The 18,827-nt window shown below is 25.8% G+C and overlaps 3 protein-coding genes across 3 annotated transcripts in view; 2 read left to right on the top strand and 1 right to left on the bottom strand.

Moving 5' to 3' along the window:
• The window catches only part of LOC122505976 (ribonucleases P/MRP protein subunit POP1), a 103,124-nt gene that overhangs the window by 15,669 nt on the left and 68,628 nt on the right, over nt 1-18,827 (top strand). The gene's annotated exons all lie outside the window — the stretch shown is intronic.
• LOC122505977 lies at nt 5,571-11,785 on the bottom strand. Its single transcript, XM_043617902.1, has 2 exons — nt 11,004-11,785; nt 5,571-8,487 (listed from the first exon to the last, which is right to left on the bottom strand). The coding sequence occupies exon 2, from the start codon at nt 8,454-8,456 to the stop codon at nt 5,889-5,891; it is 2,568 nt and encodes an 855-aa protein (XP_043473837.1). The 5' UTR covers nt 8,457-8,487; nt 11,004-11,785; the 3' UTR covers nt 5,571-5,888.
• On the top strand, nt 10,462-18,049 carry LOC122505978. Its single transcript, XM_043617903.1, has 7 exons — nt 10,462-11,011; nt 11,788-11,949; nt 12,056-12,470; nt 13,623-13,844; nt 14,824-15,084; nt 16,368-16,580; nt 17,215-18,049. Exons 3-7 carry the CDS (start codon nt 12,066-12,068, stop codon nt 17,536-17,538), a joined length of 1,425 nt encoding a protein of 474 aa, XP_043473838.1. The 5' UTR covers nt 10,462-11,011; nt 11,788-11,949; nt 12,056-12,065; the 3' UTR covers nt 17,539-18,049.

Genomic DNA, 18,827 nt, shown 5'->3' with positions numbered 1-18,827 from the left:
TTTTTATATTGCAATGATATTATTACAATTTTCTAAATTTTTAAAATTTCTGTCTAATAAAATATTTATTTATGTTTTACTCTAACCTTCATTTGATTTTCAAGCATTTTATTATTTTAACTTATTAAATTTGGCGAATTACATCTCTAATAAGTGTAAATCACATTATTTACAAACTGAGAAATTTTTGTCGATGAAAAAATTAATAATATATAATTATTCCAGTGTGCACTTTTGAGGTTATGTACAAACATTTTCAATTTCTATACTTATCATTATATACTTCTATTATTATAAAACTAAAAACAAACAGTTCTTATTTAATACTAAAATACAGAACTAAATCAGGCTAAAATAAAAAAGGTTGTAAAAAGTAGCTACAATTAAATTATGCAAAATACCAAATAATTGTTCGCACCTAGAATAGGTATTACTTACCGGAATCAATGCTCTCAAATCCTTTACTTTTTCGAACTTTCATTTTAAGCACTTTAAAGCGATCCACAGAAACTTTCGATTTTTTATATTTCTGCAATTGTTTATTCTTTTGTATTTATAAATGATTTAAAAAGTTCAAAAGTACTTATTCCACAACTTGGAAAAGTCACAAGTTCAAAACCGAAAATGTAAACACAGATACTAGTGACATCTAAGCTATGAAAGACGACTATAAGAACTACAAATACTGTTTTAACTTCCACGGCAATAGTTTCGCCGCTCTGGTAAAAATGGTTATAAAACGGAAACGCATTAACCGATCTAAAAAATCCTATGTACTTCGATAAAGAATGTTGTTTTAAAGCTACAGTCTAAATTTTAATTGAATCCGTCAAAAAATGTTGGAGAAATCCTTCCAGCCAGTTTTTTTACAATTTTTTCACTGTTGGATGTGTAAAGGCGCCATTTTGAAAAAAGTTTTTTTTGTTTTATTTTTAAATTAAGTTTAATCCATGTGTTTAACGTTGGAGAAAACGCAGCAACATTGTACTGGACCGTTTTCTTAAAATAATTAATTGAAATAGACCATATTTTGTATAGGCTCTGGGTGATGTTACCCCTTAAGAGGGTCACCCCGTGTGATGGGTTCAAAAAATCGAAAAAATTTTCTTTCCATAAATCACATCTACTATATGTGTAGTATATGTGGGTAAAGAGGATTTTTAATATTTGACATCCTAAGAAAGTTACAGCACTGAGAAGACAAGGAGTTGCCAAGCGAACAATGTATTACTTAAGCTTTGATAGGCGTTTTTCTCAAAACTGTGTTTTTCAAACTGGCGTCCATGATATCTCAAAAACAGCTTGACCAATATCGCACAAATTTATAGGGCGTGTTCAGCACATGTATGGCTATCGCCCGAACTAGGATAATTAAAAAAGGTCAAGTTGTTTCTATTTTATGCAAGAAAAAAGACCAAAAAAATTACGTTTGTTTGAAAAAAAAATTTCGAAGTCGCGTAAAAAATTCATTTTTTTATATTTTCAAATAATTCTAGTTCCGGCGATAGCCACATCCTCACAGATTAAGATGCCTTTTGATTTTTCGATTTTAGTTTAGCCAATAGAGATAGACGGCGTTTTTATGATCATCATTACTTTCCAGTTTTATAATTCGGAATCATTAAAATATTTTTACTTGTAAAAATTTAAATTTGTTGTTAAAATGTAACTGAATATATGGTAAAAATTTTGAATTCCTAAGATTCCATGGTTCTTAAAAAGAAAATCCCAAAAAAAAACTCTTAAAAAACGTCTGCCACACGGGGTGACCCCCTTAAGGTTGCTGAATAAGAATCTAAAATCGAATTTTTAAATTTCAAAATGGTGGATCCAATATGGCGGTCAAACATAAACTATAAGTATACCACTGAGAATCAGCGAATAGTCACTGGTCCAATCAGCGGTGACGTATTATCGGTTACGCTACTAGTCTTTGACACTCCTGCGCACATGCAGAGTTGGCTGATTTCTTCAGTGACATCCACTGATCTTCAGTAACTTCCACTATTTTTCAGCGGAAACTTCGTTCACTGGTTAAAACAGCGATTTTTTCGCTGATTCAGATTTAGAGAGAACTATGACTAACTGACTAACACGAAGGAGGTATGAAAGAAGACCTAATTTCCTTTTCTATGTGAAAACATTGCCAAAGTAATGAAATTGTGAAATAGAAGCAAATTTATTCAATTATTTTCTTTTAAAATGTAGTTCAAGTTCTGTTATTACATTTACTCCGAGTTTTCGAATTCTCGGGGTAAATGTAAACACTTAAATTAACTAAATTGACGAAAATCAAAAATCAAAGTCAATTTTTGTTAATTTATTTTTATGCAAATGCGAGACAAAATACTGAAACAGTAAAACTTTGATTTTCAATCTTTTTTGCATTAAAAGATAACTTACACTATGGCATTGCCAAATGTCAAAATAAAATATTGGCAATACTGAGAACATCTTGTAGGTGAGCTGAGGTAAAAATATTGACGTCGTACTTATTTTTAAATTTGTAAATTTAGCTGAAACATCTACTGTTTACATTTACCCCTTGTTTACATTTACCCCAAATGACCCTAAATATTTGGGGCATTCCAGGCCAAATCGGAAATTATTTTGCTTTTGCATCTCAAATTTTTTTTTAAACATTTTTTTTCTTTTAGTACTCTTTGAAATGAGCTACCTTGTTTTTTTTTAAATTTTTTCATAAAGCGGTTCAGGAGATATAGATTTTTGAAAAATGACGTTTTTTACGTAAATTTTTGTTTCAAATGCTTATAACTCGGCCAAAAATTGATCAAATTGGACGTTATTATAATGAAAAGTTTTGTTTTCACGCATAGTTTTTAATAAAAATATTTTTAAAAAATTTTTAAATAATTTACGATAAGATTTTAAAATTTTTTAAATAAAATTTCATTTTTAACAATGTATGTATCGATCAATTTTTTCAAAATTTGTTGTAAGAAACTAGTACTAAATTAACAATTTTTAAGCCTTGTCCGATCGTGGGCAAACGATGGGATCTATTTATTTAAAATTTTTTAATTTTTATATACGCAGTGGTGGCCAGTGACTAACTTGCCATTTGACAAAATCACACAAATTTTTCACAGCAAATGTGTTTTCAGACTAAGTATCTCCAAACTTAACCTTCTTTCTGTGTAAAATTGTGATTTGGTCAAATTACAAGTTAGGCCTACCGTTTTCACACAGAAAAAAATAAGTGTTAAATTTGTTGCGTGTGATTTGTAAATGGTGTTATTTTCAGTGGTGTTGTTTTACCACCAATGGTAGTGATATTTTAACGCCAAAAGTGGTGTTGCAGTAATACTAATAGTGGTGTTGTTATAACACTAATAGTGGTGTAATTAATATACTGTGAAGAACAGTGGAATAAAAGTATCAAAATCAACCATATCGGCTTCATTTTTATTTAATGATTAAAAGAACTTTTTCAAAGTATATCAATTAAGTATTTAAATTTGTTATATCAATTAAACTTATCGAAGTTAATTTTCCAATGGATCTAAATAAAGTAACTTTTAGGTTGGAAAATCTTGTTGGTTGACAGGCAATGGTGCCAACTGTCTAAAAACTAAGAGTTGTGGCGCAAAATTTGAAAATCGTAAAAATAAAGTTTTGACTACCTGTAATGCTGCCTCTACAATACGAAAAAAGTGAGAAACGCGTGACGCAGACGCGAAACGCAAAAAATTGCCATGTATTATTCTCGCGTTTCGCGTCTGCGTCGCGCGTTTCTTAACATTTTTCTGTATTGTAGAGGCAGCATTATGTATTTTACCTAGTTTTATACGTATAATACGTCCAAAATGTATTATACGTATAAAACCTCGAGTGACGCGTCTAAACCTATCCCTGGCAAGCAGACAGCCGAGCTGTGTTTGCGCCTTTAGATCTTTCCCACATCTAGTGGTGTGAATTCACAATAAATAGAAAAATTGTAAACAAAACTTGATTTTAAATAAAAATATCGGCAATTTTAGTAGTTTTGGATAGAAGTGAATCAAAAGAACATCATAAATGTATTACTTTAAAATCTAACATTCTTTTCCCAGTATGTATACATGTAAAGTAAATCTAACCTTAAAACCAGAAAATTAAAAAAGTTCATATTTTATTACAATTCTTTTCAAAGTATAAAAATAGCAAAGTTGCATTGAAGTGTTTTTAATTTTTATTGAAGCAGAGAAAAAGATGTTCTAAATTTTTTCGTACAGTGATCTAAATTTTCGATTACAGTAAAAAGAAGTTTTCATTCTAAAGAAAAATTTGACTTGAATGTGTTTGTTTGTGTACATAGGTAGGTGTAAATTTGATTAAAAATAGATAATTTATTTTAACCAATTCATGAATAAAATATTTATAATAATTAACATATACTATTTTATAGGTATCCAAATGTAAAAAAAATGGATGTTTCAGGCCTCGGATATTATATGACTATCGACTTATTTTCAAAAGAAATTTTGTTAAAATTGAAATTAATTGATTATTAATTTAAAGTAAAGATTTTGTAAATAAGAATTTTAAATGTTTCTAAAAATAATTAAATCTTAAAAATTTTAATATCAAATTATTTAAATTTTAAATAATTAAGTTTAGAATTCAGTGAAAGTGGAAAATCAGGGAAATACAAAATAAAATTTTTGTGACATCTGTGAATTAAAAAATAACTTTTTATTGTATTTTTAATCGACTAAAGCGACTTTTTGGACCTTAAAGTGGAAACGAGGCCTGATGTACTTGAAGAGATTCAGGGTTGCCGAGCAACCTGGAAACCTGGAAATATTAGGGAATTTTGATCGGAATCCTGGAAACTTACATTGCTTTCTAAAGTTATTGGGTTTTTTGTATTATTATTCAAAATTTTTTAAACATTCCTGTAAAAATTGTAATTATCTTTATAAATAATAAAATTCTTTTTACAAATTTATATAATTATTTTCAATAATTTTAATAAAATCTTTGTCAAAATTTAAATTATTTTTAGAAATTTTCCTCAATTCAATGATTTTTAATATCTAATATTTTAATAAAGTTTTACAAAACAATTAAATTATTAAAAACAAAAATTAATACAATTTTAAGCAGGAATTCAATTATTTACAAATTTTTTATAAATTTCTTTACAATAATTCTATTATTACAAGTAATCACATTCTTTTACAAGGATTTAATTATTTTTAATACATTTTTAATCAAATTCGTCGAAAAATGTAATTATCATTAAAATTTTTATTAAAAATTCGTCAAAAGAATGATATTGTTTAAAAAAATTTTCAATAAAATTCTTCATTAGAATTCAATGTTAAGAAAGATTCAATAACTCAAAAAATTATTACAAAATTACTTTTAAAAATTGTATTAAAATTCGTCAAAATTCTGATTCCTAGAATTTTCGAAAGAAATTTATTTAAAAATGAATTTCAGTTAAAATTTTAGATAATAATTGTATATTAAAAGCCTTAAAGCGTGAAGTTTTATAAATAATTGAATTTTAGGAAGGTTTCATAATTTTAATTATTTATTTTTTTGAAAAAATGTAATTGGATATTTTTGAAACTGTTTGAAGTTTATATTTTTCAATATTTAATTGAAGAATTTCCGAATAATCGAAATGGAATGGATGTTTTATTTCAGGTGAACGCAAATAAAAATTCTAAAAAAGATCCAAGGACGCATTTTGTATATATAGACAATAAAAATATATAATTACTATAAATAATAATTTTAGAAAAAGGAGAAATATTTACATATTTTTGAATCACATTTTAGTTCAAACATTTGTTTTTCTTAATGAAAATAATTTGGAGCATTATTCAATTACATTTAAAAGACTTTGTATATTCTTTAATAAATAAAATTAACCATTAATGTAAGTCGCCCAATGCTTTTTTTACAATTACAAATGTTTTCTCTTTTACTTGGTGGGAGTGAAAAATATCATGTGATATTAAATCGTTAAAGGAAAATGTCGCAAACTCTTCAACGATTTTGATTTCATAAGCCATTACAGACATATCATGCTGTAATGTTTCGACTTTTTTACACAAAAGTACAGTGTCATCATCAAATAAACAAATTTTATCCAAAGCGGCGAACTGTGGTAAGTTGTCTTCATTGTAGCCAACTGCAATTAAACATTTTCCAGCTACATATTTGACGCCATTTAATTTTGTCCACGAAGTTGAGTACACACGTGTGTCATTGTCAAAGAATATATTGAACGGATCTCTGTCGGTGTCGATTAACTTTTTGGGTCCAGTTTGAACTTTATTGAAAAGAGTTTCGGTCAAGATTGATGCTTGGGAAAGCTGGTGTTTTTTAGCTAACGTAATGGGTAAGTTTTTGTAGGTTCGTTTGCCTTGCGCTTCTCTTTTGAAAGTTTGATGTTTCGCTTCCTCTCTGATTGTCGAAAAATGACTGACGGGTCCAAATTTCAGAATTCGTGAAGCTCGATGTAGAAGATAGTGTTGCTTTGGAATTAAATTTATATGATAAATGTCTTGGAAGCTCTCTAAGTACTCGGCAGTTACTCCATTTAAGTAATTCACCATAGGTTCACTTATTTTGTCACCAAACGAAATGCATAAAATTTGTAACATCAGTAGGAAATTTTGATATGGTGGACAAGCTTCTGGTACATAGTCACATAAGATAAGTGGTAACATTGTCACCAACTGCCACATCTGTGATGCATTCTGTCTGAAACCTTCTCTCTTATTTGTTAAGTGCTTCTTCTTAATTATTGAAGGTTTAGATGACTTCTGAGAGTAACCATAATCAAACTCCTGTATTCTAGAATTAAGAGTTTCCAAAGTCAAGTATCCGTTCTCGAGGCAAATGTTATTTAATAAAAGTCTTGTTGTTAAAATACAATATCCCAACAAGTCGTCGTGAACGACATCATTTGTCGTTTGTGTTGCGTGAGAGCCAATTAATTCATTTAAAACGCATCGTCTATTTATGCCATAAGCTTTTGAAAGTTCTTTCTTTCTTTCTTCATCCAGTTGGACCTCAATTTCTCGAGTTTGACGATCATGTTCTTGCGGAGTTCTAAGCAATGTTTCATCTTCTCTAATCATCGATCTGATTTGTTGCAAGTCAGCCATGCAATACCTACAGCAATGAGTGGAAACGAACGATTCTTTGAATCCACAAAGTTCACAAACTGCCAGATTATCACCGAAAACAATGGACAGAGTAAAATAAATGATTTCACCGCTGGGAAGCCTAATTCCGTCTTCAAGTTTCTTAAAATCTTCAAGAAAAACTTTTAATATTGAATCCATTCCATATTTCTTAATATTCGAATGAGAAGCTATACCGGTAAGAAAAATAAATTTTACTTGAGATCTATAAATTGGCAACATATCTTCCAGCATCCAATAAAAGAATCCCAATTTGTTTGTTCCTCCTCCCTTCGAACCTAAAGAATCGCACATATCTGCTTCATCGTAGTACAGTCTAATGAAATATGAATTCGGTTTTTGATTTCTGAATGGATGATTTTGAAAGAAAGTTCCGTCTACGTATGAAGCTAAAACTTGATCTGTGCGTGCCTCTGGAGTTTGAATCAACCTATGGAAATCAATGTTTTCAAACATTCTAAGTAGAACACTACTTATAGGAATGTGGACCAATTGGTCCGCCTTTCGACGCATAGGTTGATTTCCATCATTCGCGGGTGCTCCAGAAGGAATAAATGAACTGCCTAATTCTTTTATTAAAGGATTAACCACGCCATATTCTCTTTCGAAGTAGACATCTTGCTTATATACGCTGTCCAAGTTACAACTACAGTTAATTCCTGCAATACTTTCCTCTATGTTTATGTAGTTATTGAGATTTATGTGAAGGGCTTCTTCAAGTACTTGTGCAGTGTGATTTAAGTAATACCGAACATATATTTCTACTACTGTCTGCAACTCATTTAATATATTAAGAACATCGTCATTGGTAGCTCTAGTACGGCCTCTCAGGTATAATATAAAATCTGCAATTGTTCTTTTAAAAGCATTATTATCATTATTTTGATTGTCTTCCATATCAACGTCAGGATCATCTTCGGGATCATCTTCGGGATCATCGTCAGGCTCATAGTCAGGTTCATCACCAGAATCATCATCGGGTTGATCTGAGCTGAAAGTGGTATCTGAATCGTCAGGCTCATCAGGATCATCTTCTGAATTGGTATCATTTACATTTCTACTAAATTCACCCCTTCCAGAAGAAAAGAAAGTTTTGTGTTTTCTATAGCAATGAGATCTAAGAGAATTTTCATTGCTATATGCAGCATTGCAACCACTGTATGTGCAAGTGTACAATGAATCACTATGTACTTTCTTAACGTGATCCAGTAACCACATTTCATTAATAAAAAATTCATTGCAAATTTGGCACTTTACTTCACCACTCTTGCCTATATTTTCTTGCATGGTTGCTTTTGACTAAATGCACGAATGTAATCTGAAAATAAAAACCACGTCCTATTTTAAATTTATTCTATTAAATTAAATTTCTTTATTATAAGTCAACAAAATTTTATTCGATTTAGGTAACGTCAAACGAATAATTTTTTTATTTAAAAATCTATATATTAATAATCGTTATATTCCGGTAATCTGTTCGCAGTTTAAAGTTAGTAATAGAGTTGTTTGCTTTTTTGTTTCTTAACTTTTTTTAATAGTTTTTCTTTTTAAATATTTTCAATTAAAAATAATTAAACAGTTGATAAGAATTTTATTAAAATTAATGTATTGAAAAACATCGAATTGTTACAAAGAATTTTGTCAAAAAATTTGATAATAATAGAATTCTTTCAAATAATTTTATTACTTAAGAAAATAATTGAATTCTCGCGAAGAATTTTGTTAAAAGTTTTGAAAATTTTAATCAAAATCTTTTTGAAAAATTTCTTTGAATTTTTTGTTAATAATGGCAGACTTCACACACTCGATAATTAATTTTAAAAAATAAGTATAGCAAAAAGTATCTTTCAAACTAAAAGAAAGTAGTAAAAAAGTAACTATCAATTAAACTTGAAGACCAAAAAAAAACTCATTTTAGACACTTCACAAAACTGACAAAAATTCCATTCCACATTTTATGTTCCTAACTTTTTCCTAATTTTCATCAAAACCATTTAATTTTTTCTTATCCTGCGTTAATAAATAAATTGAATTTCTACATACAACGAATTTTATTATTCATGAAAGAATTTCAATATTTATAAGTAATTTTATAAAAATTTTTAAATATTTGATTTCTTTTGACTAATGATAATATGAAAATTCTAATTTAAATAATTGAATTCCTAAAAAAAATGTCTTATTTATGAAAAGAATTGAATTCTTACGAAGATTTTTTATTCCCTCGATTAAGTTTATAGTTTTTAAAAATAATTGAATTTCTAAGAAGAATTATATATTATTTATGGAAATAATTAATTGAATTATTACGAACAATTTTATTATAATATTTAAAAATAATTGAAATCCTGCGATGAATTTTATTATTTTTAAAAATAATTGAACAGTTGCTATAAGAATTTTATTAAAATTTTCAAACATTATTAAATTATTGAATTCCTGTGAAAGATTATAATATTTTTGTAAATAATTGAATTCTTCCAAAGATTTAAAAAAAAACTTTTTTTTTAATAATTGATTTCTTCGAAGAATTGAAATTAAATTTTTAAGAATAATTACATTTTTTGAGTAATTCCTGTATTTATTTATGAAAATACTTGAATAGTTGCTAAGAATTTTATAAAAATTTTCAAAAATTATATAGAATTATTGCAAAAAGTTGTATTAAAGTTCCTAAAAATAATTGAATTTCTCTGAAGAATTTTGTTATTCTTGAAAATAATTGAATTCTTTATAAGAATTTTCTTGTGGAAAATTTTATTTGTGAAAATAATTAAATTTTTCGATTAATTAATTTAAAATAGCATTAAAAATAATTGAAAATAAAAATAATTGAAATTTTTTTATGAGTTTTAAAAATAATTAAATTCTTGCTTTGAATTTTATCAAAAATTTTTTTTTAAAAATTAAATTTCTATGAAAAACATTATTAGTGAAAGGTATTGAATTATTGTGAAGAATCGTATTAAAATTTTCTTAAATAATTGAATTCTTTCAAGAAATTTTGTTGAAAGCAATTAAATTTTTGCAATGAATTTTTACTATTTATAAATATAATTGAATTCTTTCGAAGGATTTATTAATTTTTATTTTTAAATTGAATTCTTTTCTGAAAATTTTACAAATATTTTACTATTTAAAAAAATAATTGAATTCTTACTGATATTATTAATAATAATAATTTAATTTTTGCGAATAATTTTATTAAAATTTTTGAAATTAATAAACAAGAATAATTAATTAGTAAATTAGTTAATAATTAAATTTTTTTAAAGTTTGAATCTGAAATTTTTCAAAAATTTCATATTTTAAAATGAAAAATTTTGTAATTTGCATAATAATAATAATAATTTAAATATTAAGTTCCGCACGCTAGAGCGAAGACTAAACGAAGAAAACTTTTGTTTTGAAATTTGAATATTGGAGTATTTTAACTATAATGTATTAAAATTTAAATATTGAGAGAAATTTAGCGTAGTTTAAAAATAAAAAATTGATTTTTTTTAATTATAATATTATTGTGGAGATCAAAATAAGTTTAAACCATTCGAATACATTCAGCAAAAGATTCACCATTATATAAAATATTTTGAGAAATAGTCACGTTATTCACATTTTATATTTATACATATTTTATAATTTATCAAAAGCATGGAATCTATATTTTTTAATAGTCTAAATTATATTGTTTAATCATTCTCACAAAAGATTAGAATAATTATCAAGAAACATTTAAGTTTTAAATTGTTTTTATCATTTGTTAGAATAAATTAATTGAAAAAATGTCTACATACATACTAAAATAAAACAAAATAACTCATACGGTATACTCACCGAAATAGGTAATTATTATAAAAAAATTTCCGAATATTTAGGTAATAATTTCCTAAAAATTTCATGTGCAATAATCATGAACTGCGTAGTATCGTAAAACAAGTTGTGATTAAAACTGCAGTTTCAAATAATAAAATACTTTTATATATTTCTCCAATATTGGCATTGACTGTCAGAACAATATTTTATATTTATACAATTACTCAGAATAATCTGTGTTTTATATCAACTGTATTTAATTTTTGTCTTTGACTGGTGAAATCGTGCAAGTAAACAAACAGATGACATTAACAATGTATTGGGTAAAATAGGTTAGGTTGTACGTAGGGCTAAATTGAAGGTTAGTTCACAGTTCGATCTGAGTCTAAAAATTTTAAGGTGAGAACAGAATAACGTTGAACGCGAACGTGTGACGTCACCCATTTGAATAACATTGCGATTGGTAACCAGACTATAAGTATGAGAAAGATAGAGATATAAATCACTCTCATGGCCTAGTTTCAAAACACAAAGCAAAACGCTGTCACTTTTTTGTTAAAAAAAGTTTACAGAAAAATATCAAAATAGCGTTCACGCGACTTTTGGAAAAATCGTCTTGTCTTTCTCTCTCCTAGGGCAGAGGAATGTTATGTTTGTCTCACCTCCGTGAACTCATTTTCGACATCGTGAAAATCCACCCTTAGTAATCCACACCTTATTTCAAAAAAGCATTTCTCCATTGTGACGTTACACGTTTGCGTTCACGTAAATGTATAGCCACCTTAAACACTTTAAGTTGTTGTAGTCAGGCCTTTACTTGTATGTACGAGTTGCGCATGCGTAAATGCGTTTTTAAAGAACCCGACCAAGAAGAACCCGACTCTAACTGAAGTGTCATGGCCGGATATACGTGCACATAAGACGACGATCGACGAACGAAAAGCATCGTGAAAGTTATATCGTGAAAGTAAGTATTAATTTTTCAACTTATAGTTGTGATTACTTAATTAATTTTTTACAAAAAATTCCTGCAATAATTTTTGTTTAACATATCAAATTATTATCATATACAGAGAAAACAAAATGGAAGACTCAAGAGGAGTAAAACGAGGCAATTGCGAGTGCACTCATTGCAACGAGTTTGATTGGTCACCATCTTCTAAATCATCTTTGTGCAACTATTGCGGATGTCCTCCCACGAAACACCGAAGAATAGACGAAGAAATTATGTACCAAGGTGGAAACGGGGACAGCAACATTAACGAAGAACAAGTAGGAATGAGAGTTGTAGAATCTAATAGTACGCTTGTACTCGAATTCGACGGTGCTCCACTTGAATTCGACGATGCATCATTTGAGGAACATCCCACGTTGGATCCAACAAATAACAAAGAAATCGCTGAAAACTCCAAGGTTTCCAAAAAGTCAATCAAACAAAGGAGAAGACCAACTCAATCAGTCAAGAAAAATAACACGATGAATAAAGAGGTATTTTAATTCTTGTTTTTTAGTTTTATTCAAACTACGTTAGCCATATTTTGAGAAATTTTGACACCCCTCCCCCATCGTAAAACACTTTCCATACATAGCGTCATTTTTTTGCTGTTTGTAAGATTTAACTTGACCCCCATCCACCCTAAATCCTTACGTAGTTTGTATATGGCCTAAAGTGGCGAAAAATGTACTTTTTCGTTTCAAATCACTCTATAGGTCACCATTTTTTACAAATACAATTTTTCCTTTTTTCTAAATCTTTGTAATTAAATTCGTTATTCATCTCTCGAGTCCGATTTTAGAATTTTTCTTTTTAAACACATTTAATAACTAGTATTAAAAAAATCGTAAAAAATATTTCTTCTAGCTTCATTAATTTAGAAAAGTAATCGAAAACCTATTAAAATAATGTTTAAGTGTTTCTGCTTTATAAAAAAAATTTTATAACAATTTATTAAATTGTTTAAACAATTAAATGTTGTCTTTTTTTTAAAAATTATTTCAAAATTGATCATAGAATACAATTTTTTGTGTAAAATATAACATTCTTCCTAGGAAAATAATTATTGTCAAAAATGTTTGTAAAAATCTTCGAAACAATTCAATTATTTTCGTAAAGAATAAAATTATTCGAAGCAATTCAATTATTTAAGAATTTTTCGTAAAATTCTTCCCAAGAATTTAATTCTTTTTAAAAATAAAATTTTTTACAAGAATTCAATTATTAAAAAGAAAATTTAACTAAAATTCTTTGTCAGATTTTAATTATTTTCAATTTTTTAATAAAATTTCTCGTCAAAATTTCAATAGAAATAATTAATTATTTGAAGTTTTTATTTTCTAATATATATTTAATTAAAGAATTTACGAATAATTGGAATTTCGTAAAAATGAATATGGTAAACAAATGAATTTGAAAATTCTCGAAGAATTTTTTCGAAAATTATAAAAATAATTGATTTAAAGAAGAATTTTAGTTAAAAATTCTTGAAAATAATTGAATTGATAATGATTTTGTCATTTAATTAAATGGTCCGTAATTTTTCAGCTCTTGTTCGTAAAGTCCATATTTTTAAATACTTTTACTAGTTCGAGCCCTGATTGTTTAGAACAGTTTTAATATAAATTATTTTATATATATTTTAGGTTCAATTGGAAACTTTAATTCCCACAAAATTTCCACATGGGATAGAGAACCTTGCTGTTAGTGGCGCTTTATTGAGCGAAAACCAAAAATGCACAATTATCCGAGAAACAGTCAAAGTTTTATTTTCAAGAAATTTGCACAATAAAGACAATATCACACAAATGTCAAAAATATTGTGTGAAAAGTTCCCTCAATTGAACGCGAAGTTTGGATTAAAACATGTAAGTTTTTAAACATTTAAATTTTAAAAGTATTCTATTTTTCTTTAAATCAATCATTTTAAATAATTTTATACAAAATCTATTCCTTTGCAATTCAATTTTATACGAAATTCTAATTATTCACCAATTCTTCAATTATATATATATATTATAATTATATATATATAAGAAAATAAACAATTGAAAAAATTTCAATTAAACTTTTTCGAAAAATTAATTTTATAGAATATAAAAGTATGAAAACTCAGATTTTCGAAAATTTTAATTTGAAATATTTTAAAAATTTAATTAATTTTTGCTAATTATTTTTTATTAATTTTTATGAGAAAATTCTATAAGAAGTTAATTATTTAAATACAAATATAAATGATTTATTGAATAAATAATAGATTGTTTCTAAAAATAGAATTTCTATAAATAATTTTTATAAATATTTTAATTCTTTTGTCGTAAATTGTAATAAATTTTTTAAAATTAATTATATTTTTAAAAGAATTTAATAAAAATTGTATTAAAAATAATGGAAATTCTGCAAAGTGTTTTATTATATTTATGAAAATAATTTAATTCCTGTAAGAAATTTAAATATTTTTAAAAATAATTAAAGTATAAGAAAAAGTATTCTCTTTTAAATAATTAAATTCAAAATTTTATTAAAATTTTGAAAAATAATAATCATTTTTAAGAAATTGATGAAAATAATTTGATTTCTGCGAAGAATTTTATTAGTTCGGAATATAATTATAAATTATTTTAATGATTTTTAATTATTTTACAAGAATTTATATTATTACAATTAAAAAATACAAGTTCTTTAAAATTTCTAATTAAATTCTTTCAAAACAGAAATTTTATAAAATATCAAGCTCAAATCTTTTGAAGTGCATTTATTTCTGAAAATTGTAAACGCATCACTTTTAAAATTCAATTAATTTTGAAATATTTAAGTAAAATTGTACATTAAATCTTATTTTTATAGGAAGAAACTCTGGGGAGAATGTTTTGTAGCTTAAAAAATTTAAATAGAAATGCTAAAAATGAATTGGCTGAAGATTTTAGCAACGTAATACTTTGCGCCGAGATGAATAAAGAAGTCAGTAAGGTTGGCGGAGCAGCAATTGATTTAGAAAAAGTTAAAGATTTACTGAATAAAACTCGATCAGGAAGAATGATTGATGCCACAAAAATGAATGGATCGCAATTTTTTGACAAATTTCCAGCTTTGCGAAGAACGGACTTGGTATTTATAAATCGTTTTATAGTCAATTTTGGAACAGTAGATTTACTTTACTATTTCATACTATTATGTCAAAAAATTCAACTTTTTTTTACTTTTCTTCAAAATATTGCAACAAATTTTTAGTATGAATTTACAGATATTTCCATTTTTTAGTGTGAAAAATAATTAACAGGCAAAGCTATCAAAAATTATTTTTGAATAACTTTATTAAGACAATTAAATCAACATTTTTTTTATAATTATTAAAAAATTTAATTGTTGGTAATTGGTTTTTTTTAAGTAGTTTATTTAAAAAATTTTAAAAAATTCTTCCAATGTAAGTTTTACATTAACAATTAATGAAATTTATTTATTAGAAATTATATTAATATATCTGTATGAAAAAAGTATTTCTTAACATTTTTTCATTCAATTTTTCAAATTATTTTCAATTACATACAACATTAACATTTTTTAAAATTATTTTTAACATTTTGGAGGAAACAATCATATTCAAAATTTTTATTTAATATTCTTTAAAAAAATTCATTTTTTTCAACATTATAAATTCTTTTAAGAAATTCAATTATTTTCGGTTAATTACGCTTCAATGTTTTTAAAGAACTGAATCTTAGAATTGTTTAATACTTTTTTAAGATTCAATTACCTTCAAACAAAGTAAATTTAAATTTTTAAAAATTATTTTTTTAAACTTATTAAAATTTTGGAGAAGTCATGTTCATATTTATAATTAAATTATAATTAAAATTCTTTAAAAATTTGATTATTTTTTTATATTTTTCAAAAATCCAATTATTTTAAAAAGATTTTATGCAGTTTTATTAATTCTTTAATTCTAAGTAATTGAAAAACTATTACCTTTTAAAAAGTATTTAAAAATATTTTTAAACAAAATTAATTTAAGCTTTTATTATAGTTTTAGAAAACATTACGCCTTCCTAAGTTCTTAAGAATTATCAGTTGTAGGGTTATTTTATAAAAAATTTAATTTTTATTATTGAATGATTGAATTCTCCAAGAACTTTCGGAAAGGTTAGGAAAATACAAAATAAAATTTTTGTTACAAACATTGAATTAAAAAAAGACTTTTCTTGAGTTTTAATTGATTAAAGCGACTTTTTCTGCTCCTTAAATAAGTCAATCCAAGGCCTGTAGATTTGTAAAACTAATCAAAATGAGTAATTTGAACCGCTACTTATCGCAATACACTATTTTTAACAAACAATCAGTTGAGGAAAAGGGTTTCGTATTAATAATTATTAATTTTGTATAAACATTTTCAGCTTCTTTGGGAGTTCGCGAAAATTGTGGATGTGCCAGTAGTCAATATGAGGGACAATTTTTTGACTGCTAGTGTAAAAATTGCATCGTCTTTGGAGTTAATCCCAAATGACACATTTTCAAGAGACGGAGGAATGTGTCATATATTGCTAAATATTTTTAAACTCTTTAAGTCCTCAAGAAACGAGAAAGAGAGAGTTATAAAAGTTTACCCAGTAAGTTTTTATGATTAAATAATTGTCTATAATTTTTGAAAAATATAATTTTATGTATCACAATTTTTCTTTAACCGAAATTTTGTTTCTGTCTTTTAACAGAATTTACATTAACATTTTCATTTCCTAACAATTTATTGAACAAAAAAGTCATTCATACGAATTTTGAGTAGAATTTTATTTAGTAGAATTTCCATTTATTAGAATGTTCATATGCTAGACATTTTATGTTATAAAATTTAAATGTGACCAAATTTCCATTTTAGTGACATCTTAAACTTACGAAAATTTATTTTGCAGAAATTTCATTTTTGTGGTAAGAAAAAATTCTTTATAATATTTTTTTGTATATTAAAAATTTGTATGAATGACTATTATATTTAATAAAAACTATTTTAGGAAATAAAAATGTCGATAAATTAAAACTTGATTTAATGTAAATTCTATCAAATGAAATTTCGATTATGTAAAAATTTGGTATTATGGAAAATAGTTAAACATGATAAACTCACAAAAATAAAATTTCCGTTGAAGAAAATTACTGATTCATAAAATTCTATTTTATAGAAATTATAGACAATCATTTCTATGGAATAATCACGCATCCTTTACAATAATATTAATTTGTTTGTAGGCAAACACCATCATCTCCACAATAATTCCTTCGCCAAGCGATCCACCCCGACTATTTGGAATTTCAAGAGCACCATCCTACAACGACTTGTATCTTATGTCGTATGTGGACGGAGTTTGTGCCTTTACGGAAAAAAGTTTTGAAGCTACACTGTTGCTACTAGCAATTTACTGGAATTTAAATATAACTTTTCCGGAAGACATGAAATTCCAGTTGACGCTTTTATCTGTAGCTGTTTTAAGAGAAGCAGCAGCAAAAACTTTGAAACATATTATAAAAATGCCATCATTTTCAAAAGTTTTAAATCAAGTGCAATTGGCATAAAACCTATTGGAAATTCTCGTCGCCCTTTTTAATTTCTATTACTATGATAAAATTTTGTTCAAAAAATAAGATAAATATTTCAAATATTTATGTAAAAATACAGTGGATCTTCGACAATTTGACTTTATTTTTGAACTCATAATTGTAACAATTATTTTTTGGGATTAAGGTGCGACGTAAAAGTTCGGATTAAATGATTTATACTTTGTGTAATCGAAATTCCACAGTAATAATTTTTCAAAAACAGCATTTTCACATCAATCACATGCTGTTATATTTAACATTATTTTTCGTTCTTAAATTTTCAATCGCTGTTCAGTAAAATTTCGTTAGCGAAGCACAAAACTTTGTTCTGGAATCTTTCAACAAGAGTCTTGAGGGCATGTGAAACCACCCAACTTTAATTGATATACAAGTATTAATATTCGCACCGGTTTTCTTATAAAAATATTATTTTTCATTAAATAAAATGTGAAAAAAAGATAATATAATGCAAATTAACATTAAAAAAGATGAATAAATTTATATTTCTCTATTTTAACATTCATTTTAAAAAAAAATTGTATTCGATTGTCTCTTCTTCCCGAAAATTGTAAAAAAAATTAATATTTAAATAAAAAAATGTAATTTATTCATTTTTTTAAAGTTAATTTGTGCGATTAAACTTTTTCTCGACAACTGTTAAATTTTTTAATTAATGAAAAATAATATTTTTATGTAATTCTTTTAATAATTGGAGTAGAGATCCTTACGTTTAAAATAACATTTCCCTTAATTTTATCAAGGTTCATTTTATATTTTTTAAGAAAACCTGTGGGAATATTAATACATATTAATTAATTGAAATTTACTGGTTCCACATGCCACAATTATAAAACTCCACAATTATAAAATTAATTTATTGTTTATTTATTGATTATAATATATTAATTTGTTTCGAAATTTTCATACTTATATATTTGTTACCTTTGCAATAAAAGATTTTGTACAAAGTTCTAAAATTTTCTAAACCTTACTGAATCCATATTACCTATTGATTGGAAAATTATTTATACAGAAAATTTGAAACTAATATAATTAAATACTCAAAACTCAAAATTAGGTTGGTAGTAATCCGATAGGCAACATATTTTATTTTTATTTTTTTTCAACTCCACGCCACACAATGCTCAGTGTTTATAGTCAGTTGGCACCATCGCCTGTCAACCAACAAGGTTTCCTAACCTAAAAGTTATTTTATTTAATTTCATAAATATTGGAAATTATCTTACTATAAAAACAAAAGTTTA

Source organism: Leptopilina heterotoma, unplaced genomic scaffold, assembly GCF_015476425.1.
Source record: "Leptopilina heterotoma isolate Lh14 unplaced genomic scaffold, ASM1547642v1 Lhet_384, whole genome shotgun sequence".
Lineage (NCBI taxonomy): Eukaryota > Metazoa > Arthropoda > Insecta > Hymenoptera > Figitidae > Leptopilina > Leptopilina heterotoma.
The sequence above is the reverse complement of the archived record's forward strand: the minus strand, read 5'-3'. Positions and strand labels throughout refer to the sequence as shown.

Bases quoted from the DNA above. Each gene is read 5' to 3' on its own strand.
- LOC122505977 (XM_043617902.1), bottom strand. From the start codon at position 8,456: ATGCAAGAAAATATAGGCAAGAGTGGTGAAGTAAAGTGCCAAATTTGC.
- LOC122505978 (XM_043617903.1), top strand. From the start codon at position 12,066: ATGGAAGACTCAAGAGGAGTAAAACGAGGCAATTGCGAGTGCACTCAT. The intron at 13,845-14,823 runs GTAAGTTTTTAA...TTATTTTTATAG, and splicing joins CGAAGTTTGGATTAAAACAT to GAAGAAACTCTGGGGAGAAT. The intron at 16,581-17,214 runs GTAAGTTTTTAT...ATTTGTTTGTAG, and splicing joins GAGTTATAAAAGTTTACCCA to GCAAACACCATCATCTCCAC.